The 13,833-nt window shown below is 42.5% G+C and overlaps 1 protein-coding gene across 7 annotated transcripts in view; it reads right to left on the bottom strand.

Moving 5' to 3' along the window:
• The window catches only part of SLC25A13 (solute carrier family 25 member 13), a 155,656-nt gene that overhangs the window by 100,535 nt on the left and 41,288 nt on the right, over nucleotides 1–13,833 (bottom strand). For all 7 annotated transcript variants that reach the window (XM_061587746.1, XM_061587750.1, XM_061587751.1 and 4 more), the window contains one exon: nucleotides 6,576–6,718. In XM_061587746.1, the coding sequence (XP_061443730.1) occupies nucleotides 6,576–6,718 (143 nt within the window). The remainder of the gene's footprint in view (nucleotides 1–6,575; nucleotides 6,719–13,833) is intronic.

Raw genomic sequence — 13,833 nt, 5'->3', positions numbered from 1 at the left:
GATGTTTTGTTTTACTATATTTTAACACCTGCTTTTATGCTATTGTAGAGTGTTTTTAGTGTTTTTGGATTCCAACCTGGACTCCTGCTAGGAGGAAGGGCAGGATGTAAATTAAATAAATTAATTAATAACAATAAATAAATAAGTCTAAACCTGAGTGATTCAAAGCAAGGTAAAAGCTCACTTTCTCTCAGGTAAAATCCCACCCACACAGCACAGCACACTCAGCAAGCTACGCTAAGCTAAACTCTACTAATTTACTAAAACTCTAATTGGTATACTAACTATTAGAGCCATCACTCAGAGTTAATATGCCTCTGAATGCCAGTTGTTGGGAATCAAAAGTGGAGAGAGCGCTGTTGCACTCAGGCCCGGCTTTTGGGCTTCCCATGGACATCTGGTTGGCCACTGTGAGAACAGGATGGTGGACTAGATGAGCCACTGGCCTGATCCAGCAGGGCTCTTCTTATGTTCTTACCTTCCTATGTTCCTCCTCAAGCACCAAGCTACATTATGCTTTTGTTAGCTTTCCTGATCCAGAAGAGGTGGAAGTGGCAGCAAGTTGAAGGGAGTGTTATGCTAATCTGATAATTCTGATTTGAAGGTAGGTTTTGGAAGGCCAGGAACTCTATTTTTATATTATAGGACTACTGAATCCTTAGAGGCGGCAGAGAAAGCAGGATAAAGTGTCACGAAGGAGAGTGGACCCTTATGCGTAGCAAAGACTTAGCTTGCGAGAAGACAGTTAAGATCCCACCACTAAGGAACAGGATGGCAGAAGATATAAGCAGATTCTGGCTAGATGGGCTACAGCTTTCTGTTTTGCAGGTGGGAGAGGTGGGAAGGTGCACCACTGAAAAGGGGGCTTGGCAAAGAAATCTGGAAACTCCTGTTCTAAAGAACAACAACTGAGGGCTACACACTTCTGGTGGTTTCCTAAGTATTTATGTTAGAGGTGTTCCTTGGTTTCTCAGCAGCAGAGTTAGAAAGTTTTAATCCAAAAACTTTGAAATTCCTAAAATAAGAACAGAACGCCTTTGCAAACAACCCAGTGTGGTCATGATTTGCTTATCAAAAAATATCCCCACAAATTTATCTTTTTAAGAAGCTTTGCATGGATCAAAGGATAACTAATATGGATGTAGGACACAGAGAATGAATTTGTCACTTTCTCTTTCCCCTGTGATTTTTTTTTAAAAAATAGAAAATAGGAACCCTAGTATAGGAGTTCCCAAATTGTGATCAGTGGACCATCAGTCCCATTTGATTTGATTTCAACACATGAATATTAGGTAATTGAAATCTATATAAGGCCAAAAAGGCTTAATTGCAGCTAGATTCTGCCCATTATTTTTAAAGAATAGCCTGACCACTGTTGTCCACGCACTGGTAACGTCCAGGTTGGATCACTGTAATGTGCTCAATGTGGGGCTGCCCTTGAGATTGGTCCGGAAGCTGCAGCTGGTGCAAAATGCGGTGGCGAGACTGCTCACTGGGGCAGGGTATCGCTAACATGTCACCCTGCTGCTGAAAGAATTGCACTGGCTACACATTTGCTACTGGGCCAAGTTCAAGGTTCTAGTTTTGGTGTGCAAAGCCCTATACAGCTCGGGACCAGGATACCTGAAAGACTGTCTTACCCCTTATATACCCAGTCGATTACTGCGCTCTGCAGGTGAGGGGCTCCTGCAGATACCATCTTATCAGGAGGTTCGTTTCGCACAATATCAATTTCAATCGGGCTTCAGGCCTGGACATGGGACTGAAACAGCCTTGGTCGCCTTGGTAGATGATATGAGGAGGGCGTGGGATAGGGGCGAATGCACCTTCCTTGTCCTCCTTGATCTCTCTGCAGCTTTCGATACCGTTGACCACGTTATCCTCTTGGACCGCCTGAAGAGGTTAGGCATGGGGGGCACTGTACTGCAGTGGTTCCATTCCTTCCTCTCTGGTAGGTACCAAAGAGTGGCATTGGAGGATGAGGTCTTGGATCCTTGGCCTCTCACTTGTGGGGTGCCACAGGGTTCCATCCTCTCCCCGATGCTGTTCAACATCTATATAAAGCCGCTGGGGGCAATCATCAGGAGATTTGGGCTGCAATGTCATCAGTATGCGGATGACACGCAGCTCTATCTCTCATTTAAATCTTCACCGAGGTTGGCTGTAGAAACCCTGTCCGAGTGCCTGGAGTTGGTGAGTGGCTGGATGGAAAGGAATAAGCTGAAGCTGAACCCTGACAAAACCAAGGTACTGTTTGTGGGAAACAAGGGAAGGCTGGGGGATGTGGACCTGGTGCTCAATGGGGTACAATTGCCCCTGAAAGACCAGGTCCGCAGCCTGGGGGTCATTCTTGACTCCCAGCTGTCCATGGAGGCTCAAGTCTCGGCTGTGAGCCGGGCAGCGCTGTATCAACTCCATCTGATATGGAGGCTGCGCCCCTACCTTCCCAACCATCTGCTCCCACCGGTGGTACACGCCCTGGTCACCTCTCGCCTAGACTACTGTAATGCACTCTATGTGGGGTTACCCTTGAAAACGGTCCGGAAGCTGCAACTGGTACAGAATGCGGCGGCTCGTCTGATTAAAGGCAGCCGCCGGCAAGATCACATCACTCCAGTGCTGAAGGAGTTGCACTGGCTACCGGTTGTTTACCGGGCCCAATTCAAGGTGTTGGTTTTGACCTTTAAAACCCTACACAGTTTTAGCCCAGTCTATCTGAAGGAGCGCCTCCAGCATCGTCAGGGATGCCGCTCAACAAGATCAGCCTCAGAAGACCTTCTCTCGATCCCACCGGTTAAAACAGCTAGACTGGTGAGGACTAGAGAGAGGGCTTTTTCAATAGTAGCCCCCACCCTGTGGAACTCTCTCCCAAATGATCTCCGCCATGCCCCTTCTATGATGAGCTTATGCTGGGCCTTGAAGACCTGGCTCTTCAGGCAGGCTTTTGGGGTGGGTTAGGTTTTTACTGTTATGGTTTTAAATTTTAACGTTTTAATGTATTGTTTTTTATCTTGTACGTCGCCCAGAGTGGCTGGACAACCAGCCAGATGGGCGACTAATAAATTTAATAAATAAATAAATTTAATAAATAAATATAGGAATCAGACCTTTAGTGTGGCAGCACCTACTGTGTGGAATTCCCTCCCTTTGAATATTAAGCAGGCACCATCTCTGCTATCTTTTCGGCACCTTTTGAAGACTTTCCTCTTTCAACAAGCCTTTTAGGTTGAGACCTATCTCAGTCTGCGTCTGTCTTAGAATTGCTTAATATGTCTTTTAATAATGTTTTTAACCCCTTTTTAAAGTTGTTTTTTTTTAAAAAAATGTTTTTAAAGCTGTTTTGTTTTAATGTATTTTAAGATCTGTTTTTATGATGTTTTGAAGTGTTTTTAGTGCTTTGTTTGCCACCCAGGGCTCCTGCTGGGATACAAATTAAATAATAAATAAATAATAAATAAGAATGCATCTGCAGAGGAGTGTCCCATTTCTTGTCTGCCCGATCAAGTGAGGGCATTTGTAGGTCTGCAACGCCTCTTCCCATATATTGATTGCAAAGTATTGATGGCAAATCCATGTCTCCTGGGCAAACATGCGCAGCCTGTTATTAGTTGTTGTTGTTATATAATAATAATAATAATAATAATAATAATAATAATAATAATAATAATAATGGGATGCATGTTGCTTTACAGAGTATAAATGGACAGGCCCCAAGGCGCTTACAATATAAAATTCATCACAGGGTAAATTTTAGGCAGGGGTGGACAGGGAAGCAATATGGAGCTATTTTAGTTGCCCATGCTTAGTGCACCTTAGCTTAGGCTAGCCAAGAAAACAGCTGTCATGGGACTTGTGAAGACAGTCTGGTGAACGAATCTAAGCCTTTGACCACTTAAATTATAAGCAAAGAACTGTTAGATTTATTATTAGAAGGTACATGTGACAGATTACATAGTAAATATGAGATTACAGAACAGAAAGGGCATGCCTACACTTTATATTTCAGCCAGTTTAAAAAACTAATTGGCTCACATAGCACCCTGCTTAGGAACCCTGTATAGTTCTCCAAACGGTCTAGGGATTTGTAATCCAGTTCCATATGGGTTTCAAATATGTAGAGTAGAGTAGAGTAGATATTCATCCTACACATTGTCTGTTGAGGAAGAAGAGTAAAGGTGGCTTTACAATTCCCTTAAGCTCTACTTTATAAACGCTTTAAGCTCAACTTATACCTCCATGGCACCCGCAAAAAAATACGGTAAATATACCCTCAAAAATTCAGTGTATGAGAGACTGCATGCTGTTCTCTCTCAGTTCCTGTCTGTACTGACACAGCCTCTCCTACATTGAACACTTCCCCTTAAAAATGTCCACATTTCATTGGATGCCACAACTGGACATTTGCTCTCTCTTCTGGTCTGAACAGAGTTGAGTATAAAGAGCTTCTCTCTGTGAATGAGCACAGTTTGGCTGATATAGGTGCCTTTATTGGATGGGGGGGTGATGTGGGGGGAATCCCTGCATCATTTTGCTGGCCTTGTGGCAGTCATTTTGTGTTATTCCACACCCCATGTCAGCCATTTTGTGTCATGCCGTATCCCCATGACAGTATCAGGCACCTAGCAGATAGGTGGGTAGATTTGTGCCCAATTATACGGAACTCCACCATCTGCAGCTGCCCAATGTTTATTGACTTGATATCATCCTGAGAGCCATCCCACTTCCAACCACAGCTTTTGCACCAAAATAGGGCAATTTTGCAAGAGCAAGAGTACTTTTAAATTGGCTAATTATTAAGCTACTACATGGCAGAGTACCCAAGGCACATGTGTCTGAAATTATTGTGTGTGTGTGTGTGTGTGTGTGTGTGTGTGTCCCTGCAACATCCATTGTTCTGCATGTTTAGCAATACTAATCATTATCCTCATCATTGTATAATAAATACAAAAGCTACAATGCTTTACTAAAATCAGCAATTTAACCATAATAGCATAATGGGGCACAGGGTAAGCTATGCCTATTATTTAATGTTTCAATCTTAGATAAACAACCTGTTCTGAAAAATGGTAGATTAGAGATAAATCAATAATAATGGGAAAAGCTGGTATTTTAAAGCATTATTTTGAATTGTTTACACTTTCTAAAAATAAAAGCCATATCGTATTTTGAGTTGCTTACTGGAAACCAAGCTATGATTGGCAGAACAGGCATATTTTATTGGGCAGAATTTAATTGTAGCAAAAAAGAAAAGAAAAGGAAGATGTATGGATTGTTAGAGGAAGCCAACTGGATTCTTCATGAGTGCATTTTGCAGGAAAATATTTCTTTACATGTTCATCCACGGGAGGGTGGCAGGCACCCTAAATGGCCCTCCTGAAGCTCAACAACAGAACTCCCACCTGCCGTTCTGGAACCCTTCTTGATAAATATTTTACAATGCATCTAACTATCAAGAAAACAGCTGGGCAAAAACACTCCTGTCCCTTGTAGGGCTGAACAATGGATCAAACTAGAGAAAAACTGACCAGGAGATTCATGCATGTGCTGTACTGAGAAAGTCATACATTCAGGTGCTCACATTTACAGACAAACAAGACTTGCTTTGGACTCCAGCTTCCATCAGCCCCAGCTAACATCGCTAATGGTCAAAGATCATGGGAGCTGTAGTACAAAACATCTGGAGGGAACCAGGTTGGGGAAAGCTGGCATAAATCATAGGCTTCCAAAGTGCTCCTGTAAAAGCTTTTATGTTCATGCTGCAGAAAAAAAAGGATCATACGTGTTTCTAATTTATATTACATAACTTACTTGCATTTCATTTTGTTCAAAACAGCAATAGTTATACAGTACAGAGCTATAAGTTCCATTGGGCTTCAGTATTCTGATTAGTTTTAGTAAATTAACAACAAAGAATCTTGTGGCACCTTTAATAATGGTTAAACAATGTATAACAATTTATTACGGCTGAAATTTTTGTGGACTAGAATCCACTTCAGCAGATAAACTCTAGTCCATTAAAGTTTATGCCATAAAATATCTTCCTAGCCTTTAAAGGTGTCCCAGGTTTTGCTGCAACAAACTGACATAACTATGCCTCTGGAAACAGTTACAGTAAATCACAAGTAGGCCTTTTCCAGGGTCCCTCCTGGTACTACCTAAGAATCATGGGTAAAACCAAAGCTATTTTCCCTCTTGTCTTACATTAACTTTTCACATCAACTTTTTTTGACATTCACTCTGTAAAATTTGTTGTGTGCGTATTAATTAGAAAAATGTAAGCTCTGTATGCGGCATGTTCAGTTAATATATGTTGTCATAAAGTACATGCATATTCTCACCCTTCATGCATTTGGCACAGTTTCTTATGAAACACATTTTAAGACTGTGTTTTGTTCTTTTCATATTATTCACAGAGATGCCGAAGAACCAATTCCTGCTAAAGGCAAAGCTTGATGATGGTACATTATCTTTTTCATATACTTTAAAAAGTGATGAACAATATCTCTTCAGCTTATTCTGTGAATTTCTAATGCCACCAGTGTATAGGTAATCAAAATAAATCCCACAGTACATACCCATCTTTAGTCTGATCCACCACACTTCCCAGCAACTGGACTGTTTTGGGATTGGGCACCCCATCTCCTGTTATCTTCAGGAACCGTGTGACAAAGTCGCTGGGAGACATATAAAATTCACCATTTTTCTCAACACTTGCATACTGTAAAAAAAGAAGAATTTGGTTCTTAAATTACGAGGTAGCGTACTTCACTCATCTAATCATTTGCAACGTAACAATTATGGGTAACAATTACGTGCAGATGATCACACATGAATTATAAGGGCAGCCAGCACAGTGTGCTCAAGTTTGGAGGACCAGTTTGGAGGACTGGGTTTGCACACTCTCTCTCTCCACTCCCTTTCATGACATGTGGCCCCCCTTTCCTTATCCTATTTAATGCTAATTATAACTTGCCAAGACATCCAAATCAGCAAATTATGGTTCGCAGATGCCTTCCAAATAGGAATCAGAAACTATGGTTTGAAATGGATTTATACACTCCTTTTTCTGCTGTTATTGCACTCACAGTGGGTTCACAACAGATAAGATACAGGAACTAAGTTCATTACAAAAATGTGTCATCAAGCCTAAAAATTAAAGCTCAATACAACACCAAATGCTAATCATATTTTGGAGGGCAAACACTAAAAATATTTTGTCAGTTTGGCTGTCACAGCAAACTATGCTTAGCATCGAAAAGGAGGCTTATCAATGGCTTGTTTTCAATCTTCTAAACCAGGGTTAGCCACTATGGTGCCTTCCTGATCTTGTTGGACTACAACTCCCATCATCCCCAGCCAGCATGACTAATGATTATGGATGGTAGGAACTGTAGTCTAGCTACATCTGGAGGGCACCACTCTGGCTTCCTTTGCTCTAAATGAGTGGTTCCCAACCTGGGGGCTGTGACCTCCGGGGGGGCACGAAGTAATCCACAGGGGGCCACAAACAGTAGAGAAATGATTTATTAATTTTAAGAAAACGTTCTTCAGTCCCTGGATGCTGTCTGCTCCCCATTGCCGCTGCAGATGACACCTCCCCCTTGCTCCAAACAATAGGGGAGGACTTTGCTGAAGCACCAGTGCATCTTTCAGGAGCGCCGAGAGCAGGCATCTGCCTATAAAACATGTGACAGATGCCAAAGGAGGGTGAGGGAGATGCTACCAGGAAGAAGAGGGGATTACTATCCCGACTCCCGTCTCCTCGCTGCTAACGATGCCCTTACCCAGAATGAGAGGGCTTTTCATGAAGCAAAAAAGAAGCAAGCCTGCAAGGAAAGGCTGCTGTCCCCCACCCTTCCTGGCAGCCAGCCTGCCTGCCTTTCTTGACTCCTGCCTCACTAGCACCTTTCAAAAATTATTCTTATTTGCAAGGCCACCCAGATCTCACCTTCGGCCCAGTCAGAGCCAAGGAGCAATAACGAAGCTCAGGACTTGCTCACCCCTCATCTCTGAGGCTAACTGTGTGTGCCAGTGTCCCCCCTTTTGTCCACCTACCTTCTGTTCCCCCAGCCTCTCTAGACAAGATGCTGTAGCAGTTGAGGGTTTCCCCCTTCCCACGTGCCCAAATGCAAGTACGCCTGCTTGCCCAAATGCAAGCATGTGTGTGTGCGCTGACCTGACTTCTGCTCCACTCTCATTCCCCAAGTGCATGCTAGCCAAGTCATCAGTTCTGATGATCAAGGCCTGAAATAACTAACCCCCCTCCTCGATTTATCCACCCTTTTGTCTTCACAATCTAGCATCCCCTCCTCTACCACACTGTTGCTTCTTGATGATGATGATGATGATTTTTTAAAAGCTCAGTAGGTTGGCTGAGGCTGGGGTCCACATACTGCAGCTGAAATGTATTTATTTATTATTGCATTTATATCCTACCTTTCCTCCAAGTTGCTCGAGGTGGTGTACATGGTTCCTCCCCCTTTCCATTTTATCCTTACACCAACCTTGTGAGATAGGTCAGGCTGAGAGACTGTATCTGGCCCAAGGTCACCCACTGGGCTTCATGGCTGGGTGGGAATTTGAATCTGGATCTCAGTCCAACACTGTAACGCACTGGTTACCCTCTTCGGGGGGGGGGGAGGGAGATCCCAATTTGATTGGACCTTTGCATTAAGAAAAGAAAGCAACACCTCCCTGCCTGCAGGCAGCTTTTTATGGAAAGGGATATTTGGATATGTGATTTTGCCATGCACCATTTTTTCAATTAACAGAGACTAAAATTACAAATAGCGTGGGGGGGGGTCATGAAATTTTTCAAGCTTACAAAGGGGGTCCCATACTCATAAAGGTTGGGAACCATTGCTAAAAACCATTGTTTGGAACAACATCAGAACTGAGACTATATTTTCAAGTTTTTGATCACTGAACAATCTCTTGCTTAATGCTGCTACCAAATGCTAGTGGAACCGTTTGTGAAATATGATTACAACTTTCTCATATATGAACTTAACAAATACATGATTGTGCCTATTCATATGCATTCATACTTATCAGCCATGTGCAAAACATTAGAGTTGCATGATTCTGACAACACTTTTCAAATTTTCCCTTTTTACTCCCAGATATCTACCTTCGGGGAGTAAAAATAGAAAAGAAACAGAACTGAAAGCAGAAGTAAAACAATTTTTATTTGAAGACTAAAATTACTCCAGAAAGGAAAGAAAGCAGTATGAAGAATGGTAATAACAATGCCCTCAATATGCTATACTGGCCTAAACCCCAAGAAATCATATATTATTAACACAGAAAGAAGGGGGTGGGGAAGAAGCACACTACGCATTTGGCATTTCTGTCCCCACCCCACCCCGGATAACAACTTCAGTCCATAGACTGTTAAAAAAAAGAAAGGGGGAAATACTGGGGGGGGGGAACTATGGGCGCAACCCAACTCGCATTTATGCCGGGCTGAGGGGAGTTGGATGCAGCGGATCTCCTGCTGAGCTGGCTAGATCCCAGCTCAGCTGGGCTACACTGGTGTAAGTCCCTCAACCCAGCTTATGTTGGCGTGTGCGTGTATAGATCATACAAGGATGGATCCAAGTGTCGCATAGAACAGTAAATAAGCCAGGCCAGGCAAGTTTCTTGTAAGAGTCTTTACTAGGCAAAGACATTAGACACAGTTCTCTTCACAGACAGCTTTTCCCCCACACTGAGTTTTTCCAAGCATCCCACCTTATCAGCTTTCCCAGCCAGCTGCTGACCTTGGCAAACTGGCGCTCTGTTCTTCCAGCTTAACCCTTCTGCTTCAGGTTTCACTCTCTCTGCTAAAAACCCTGTCTGTGAGTCTCACAGCCTGCTTCACTGACCAACAGCCCCCACCTGAGACTCACAGATTACAAAACTTCATTGTTCATCATTACATTTCTACAATATTAACTTTTCATTACAATACATATCAGTTTGTTTCCTTACAGTTTCTATTTACATTTTCAGTTCAGGTTTTGTTTCTTTATTTCTTTATTCACACAGGTTTTACAGAGTCATGTTTGTTCACTTTTATTTGATAATACATTTATATTTCATTCCTCAACACAAAACTTCCACATGAGATCCATTGTTTCTTTATCTATTGGTCCTTCTTTTTCCCATTCTACTGGATATTCATCTGTCTTATTATTCTGTTGTGTAACATTAAATGTGAATCTCTGAGGTGGTTGACCTTTCGTTTTTCTTTCTGATCTCCTAACATTATCTATTTCCATTTCTTCCTCACTTTCTATTTTACTTGGACCTGCACCTGTTCCTGCACTGGTACTTGGCATTTCTGTATCTTGCATTGCCATGTCTTCACTTCTCAGTCTTTTTACAGTACGTTTGCCACCGTGTATTAGATCAGTCAATGCAGTTCTTAATGGAATTTGCTGCCCAAAAGAAACATCTGCTGCTTCCTGCTTGCTTGCACTCTCAAGTATCACTGTTTGACTGTCTCTCCAAGGTTTATCTATCACCTTTATGCTTCTGCTTAACACTAATTGTTGTTTCTCAGGCAACCAAACTCTATAATATGAATTCTGAAATCCCAAAACGCGTCCTGCCTGAGCTCTTGAGCCTAATTTACCATGCCTTTTCTGTTTTGCAACATGTACCCAGCATTTTGCCCCAAAACGTTCTATGTGTTTCACCCTGGGCTTTCTTCCAGTCAATTTCTCATAGGGAGACATGCCTATTGTTCTGTGCATAAGGCGGTTCTGAATATAAACAGTGTACAGAATACATTCACCCCAATAGGTGTTATTCATATCTGCATCTGCTAGCATGGCTCTCATTGAATCCTGCAATGACCGGTTCCTCCTCTCTGCAGTTCCGTTGGAGGATGGGCTGAAGGGAGCAGTGAGACCCTTCTTCTCCAAATATGTTTTAAATGAATTACTGGTAAATTCCCCACCTTGATCTGATTTGATATTCTTGATAACAACCCCATATTGTGTTTCTGTCCTCTGTATAAATGCCTTTAATTTCTCTTCTGCTTCACTTTTCTTTTTCAATAAGAACACATGTGTAAATCTGGAGAAATCATCCACAATCACTAAATAAAACCTTGCTCCACCTTTTGAGCACTGGAAAGGTCCAGCCAAATCCACATGTATGAGCTGATAGGGTTCAGTGGTTGTGCTTTCACAGCTCTTATTTACCGGAGTCACAGTCATTTTTGTTTTATAGCATACCTCACACTCATCCACATGCTCACAATGTGTTAATTTCAAATCTTGACTATGCTTTGGGGTGTTTTGTACCTTTTCGAAATGTGCGTGTGCTAATTTTCTCTGCCATTCATGGAAACAATTATCATGTTTATTTTTATTAACTCCTATCCAGGCACACATGGGTTTATCAAGATTGCACTCAACCATAAACATTTGGTTCTGTAATTTCCCTTGCATGCATATTTCACCATCTTTTCTCACAAAACATCTATCCCCTTCAAATGTAACTTTACAACCTATTTGAGCCAATTTTCTTACTGAATGTTATATTTTAAACCAGAAACCAATAATACATCTGTTAATATAGTTCCCAAATTACCCAACCTGAGCGTGCCTTTTGCAATCGCGTCCTGAGTCGATCCGTCAGCCAGATAAAGCTTCTCCTGCGCCGGCTTTGAAGTGTAAAATAAACTAGAGTCTGTGATTAGGCAATTAGACGCTCCGCTGTCAAGAAGCCACTTAGAGTTAATGAGTTTATTGTCCTCCTTAGTAACAAAGTTCACGCTTGTTCTCTGACTTCCAAAGTCCCTGTTATTTCTCTTCTTTAAACAATGTCTCTGTATATGTCCACGGGACCCACAAAAATAACATATTTTATCCTCTTGCCTGCTTCTTTGATTTTGTTGTTGTTGTACAGCCACAGTCTCTTTTAACTCTGTTTTCTTATTCTCTTGTCTTCTATTCCACTCTTGTTGAAGTTTCTGTTCTACAAAGTCCAAATTCAGATGTCCGTCTGGTAAAGTTTCCAGACTAGAGACCATGACATCCCATTTTTGATCAAATGAAGATAACAGTATATAGACCATCTGAATGTCACTATGATGCACTCCTCTATCTTGCAGCTCAGCATTTAATCTACGAAATTCAGCCAGATGCTCTGTCATAGTCACTTCATCTGTAAAACGCATCTGATAAAGTTTCCGTGCTAAACACAGCCTGCTCCCCGCAGTTTGCTGCACATGAGCGGCTCTTAGCTTCTCCCACATCTGATTAGCTGTCGGCTCATTACTCACCAGCAACAGTTGAGAATCAGACAGCCCCAGAGTAATAAAAGCCTTTGCTTTCTCGTCTTTCTTCAACCACGCTGCTGAAGGAGCTGCCGGAGGGGGGGTTTCTACAACATCATTCAAATCTTCTTTAATCAGAACTGCTCTCATTCTCCATTTCCAGCTGGAGTAGTTTACAGCATTCAGTCTCTCCATCGGCATCCCGGATAACAGGTTTACAGCCATGTTGCCCACTCTTACTTGCCTCTTTCTTGCACTTTGTTTCTCACTGCAACAACGTCACGTCAACACTCTCGAACCCGTTACCTTGTATGATGAGCTGGGCCCATAACCCCTGTTGGCGTGTGCGTGTATAGATCATACAAGGATGGATCCAAGTGTCGCATAGAACAGTAAATAAGCCAGGCCAGGCAAGTTTCTTGTAAGAGTCTTTACTAGGCAAAGACATTAGACACAGTTCTCTTCACAGACAGCTTTTCCCCCACACTGAGTTTTTCCAAGCATCCCACCTTATCAGCTTTCCCAGCCAGCTGCTGACCTTGGCAAACTGGCGCTCTGTTCTTCCAGCTTAACCCTTCTGCTTCAGGTTTCACTCTCTCTGCTAAAAACCCTGTCTGTGAGTCTCACAGCCTGCTTCACTGACCAACAGCTTAACCAGTCCAGCCGTGGGCAGCCAAGACTGGCATAAATGAAGCTGGCACAAGCCAGCATAAGACCCAAAAAGGGGTGTTCCAGGGGCGTGTCAGGGAGGGGGCAAAGTGGGGGGACTTAGACCACATCCAACTCATGTTCAGAGTGCTCCTGCAGGTCTCAATTCAGGCAAGAGTTACACCAGAAAAAAGGTAAAAGAAAACGAAAACAATAGAAGTCAATGGAGAGGGCTTATTCCATAGGGGTATTTGAGAGAGCAGAGTTTTACTTTCTGGTGTCTGCATGCAGCTTCCGGCTGAGCTGCCATTGAGCCAACCAAGAGGTTTATGAACAGCAACTTGATGCGGCAGAACTTTATGCCAGCTTCTCTTGAGCCAGCACCACTTATTCAGGCTTCCCCTACGTTGGATTGCTGTGCCCGTGTATCCTTGAAGTTTTTAAGAACAGCATTGCTTAGAGGAACTGGTAGGCACTATTTGGGCTTTCAGGTTAGCATTATGGGCCTTCATGAATATTAAGTATCCATTGGCCCAAATGATTTAAGAATTCCTAAAGCACGCAGCACCAACAGGTGAGTGCTTTAGGACTAGGTCAGTGGTTGCCAAACTTTTTTTGCACAGACCGCTTGAAAACTGCTGGGGGTCCTGGCAGACCACATAATGATTTCTATGCATGTTGCGATCATTACAATATAATGCATGGTATATATTGCATGATTGCATTTTTATTGCTTCTTTTATTCCTTATATTGTACTTTATTGTATTACATTCTGCATTCCACTGAATTCAAACTGTAATACAATAAAATGTAAGGAATAAAGGTAGCAATAAAAATGCAATTAAAAATCAATATGAAATTGAATGCAATGGATGTGCCAGCTGTGTCCGTCCCTCTCGCCTTCCAGGCAGAT

The sequence above is a fragment of the Rhineura floridana genome, chromosome 10 (genome assembly GCF_030035675.1).
Source record: "Rhineura floridana isolate rRhiFlo1 chromosome 10, rRhiFlo1.hap2, whole genome shotgun sequence".
NCBI lineage: Eukaryota > Metazoa > Chordata > Lepidosauria > Squamata > Rhineuridae > Rhineura > Rhineura floridana.
The sequence above is the reverse complement of the archived record's forward strand: the minus strand, read 5'-3'. Positions and strand labels throughout refer to the sequence as shown.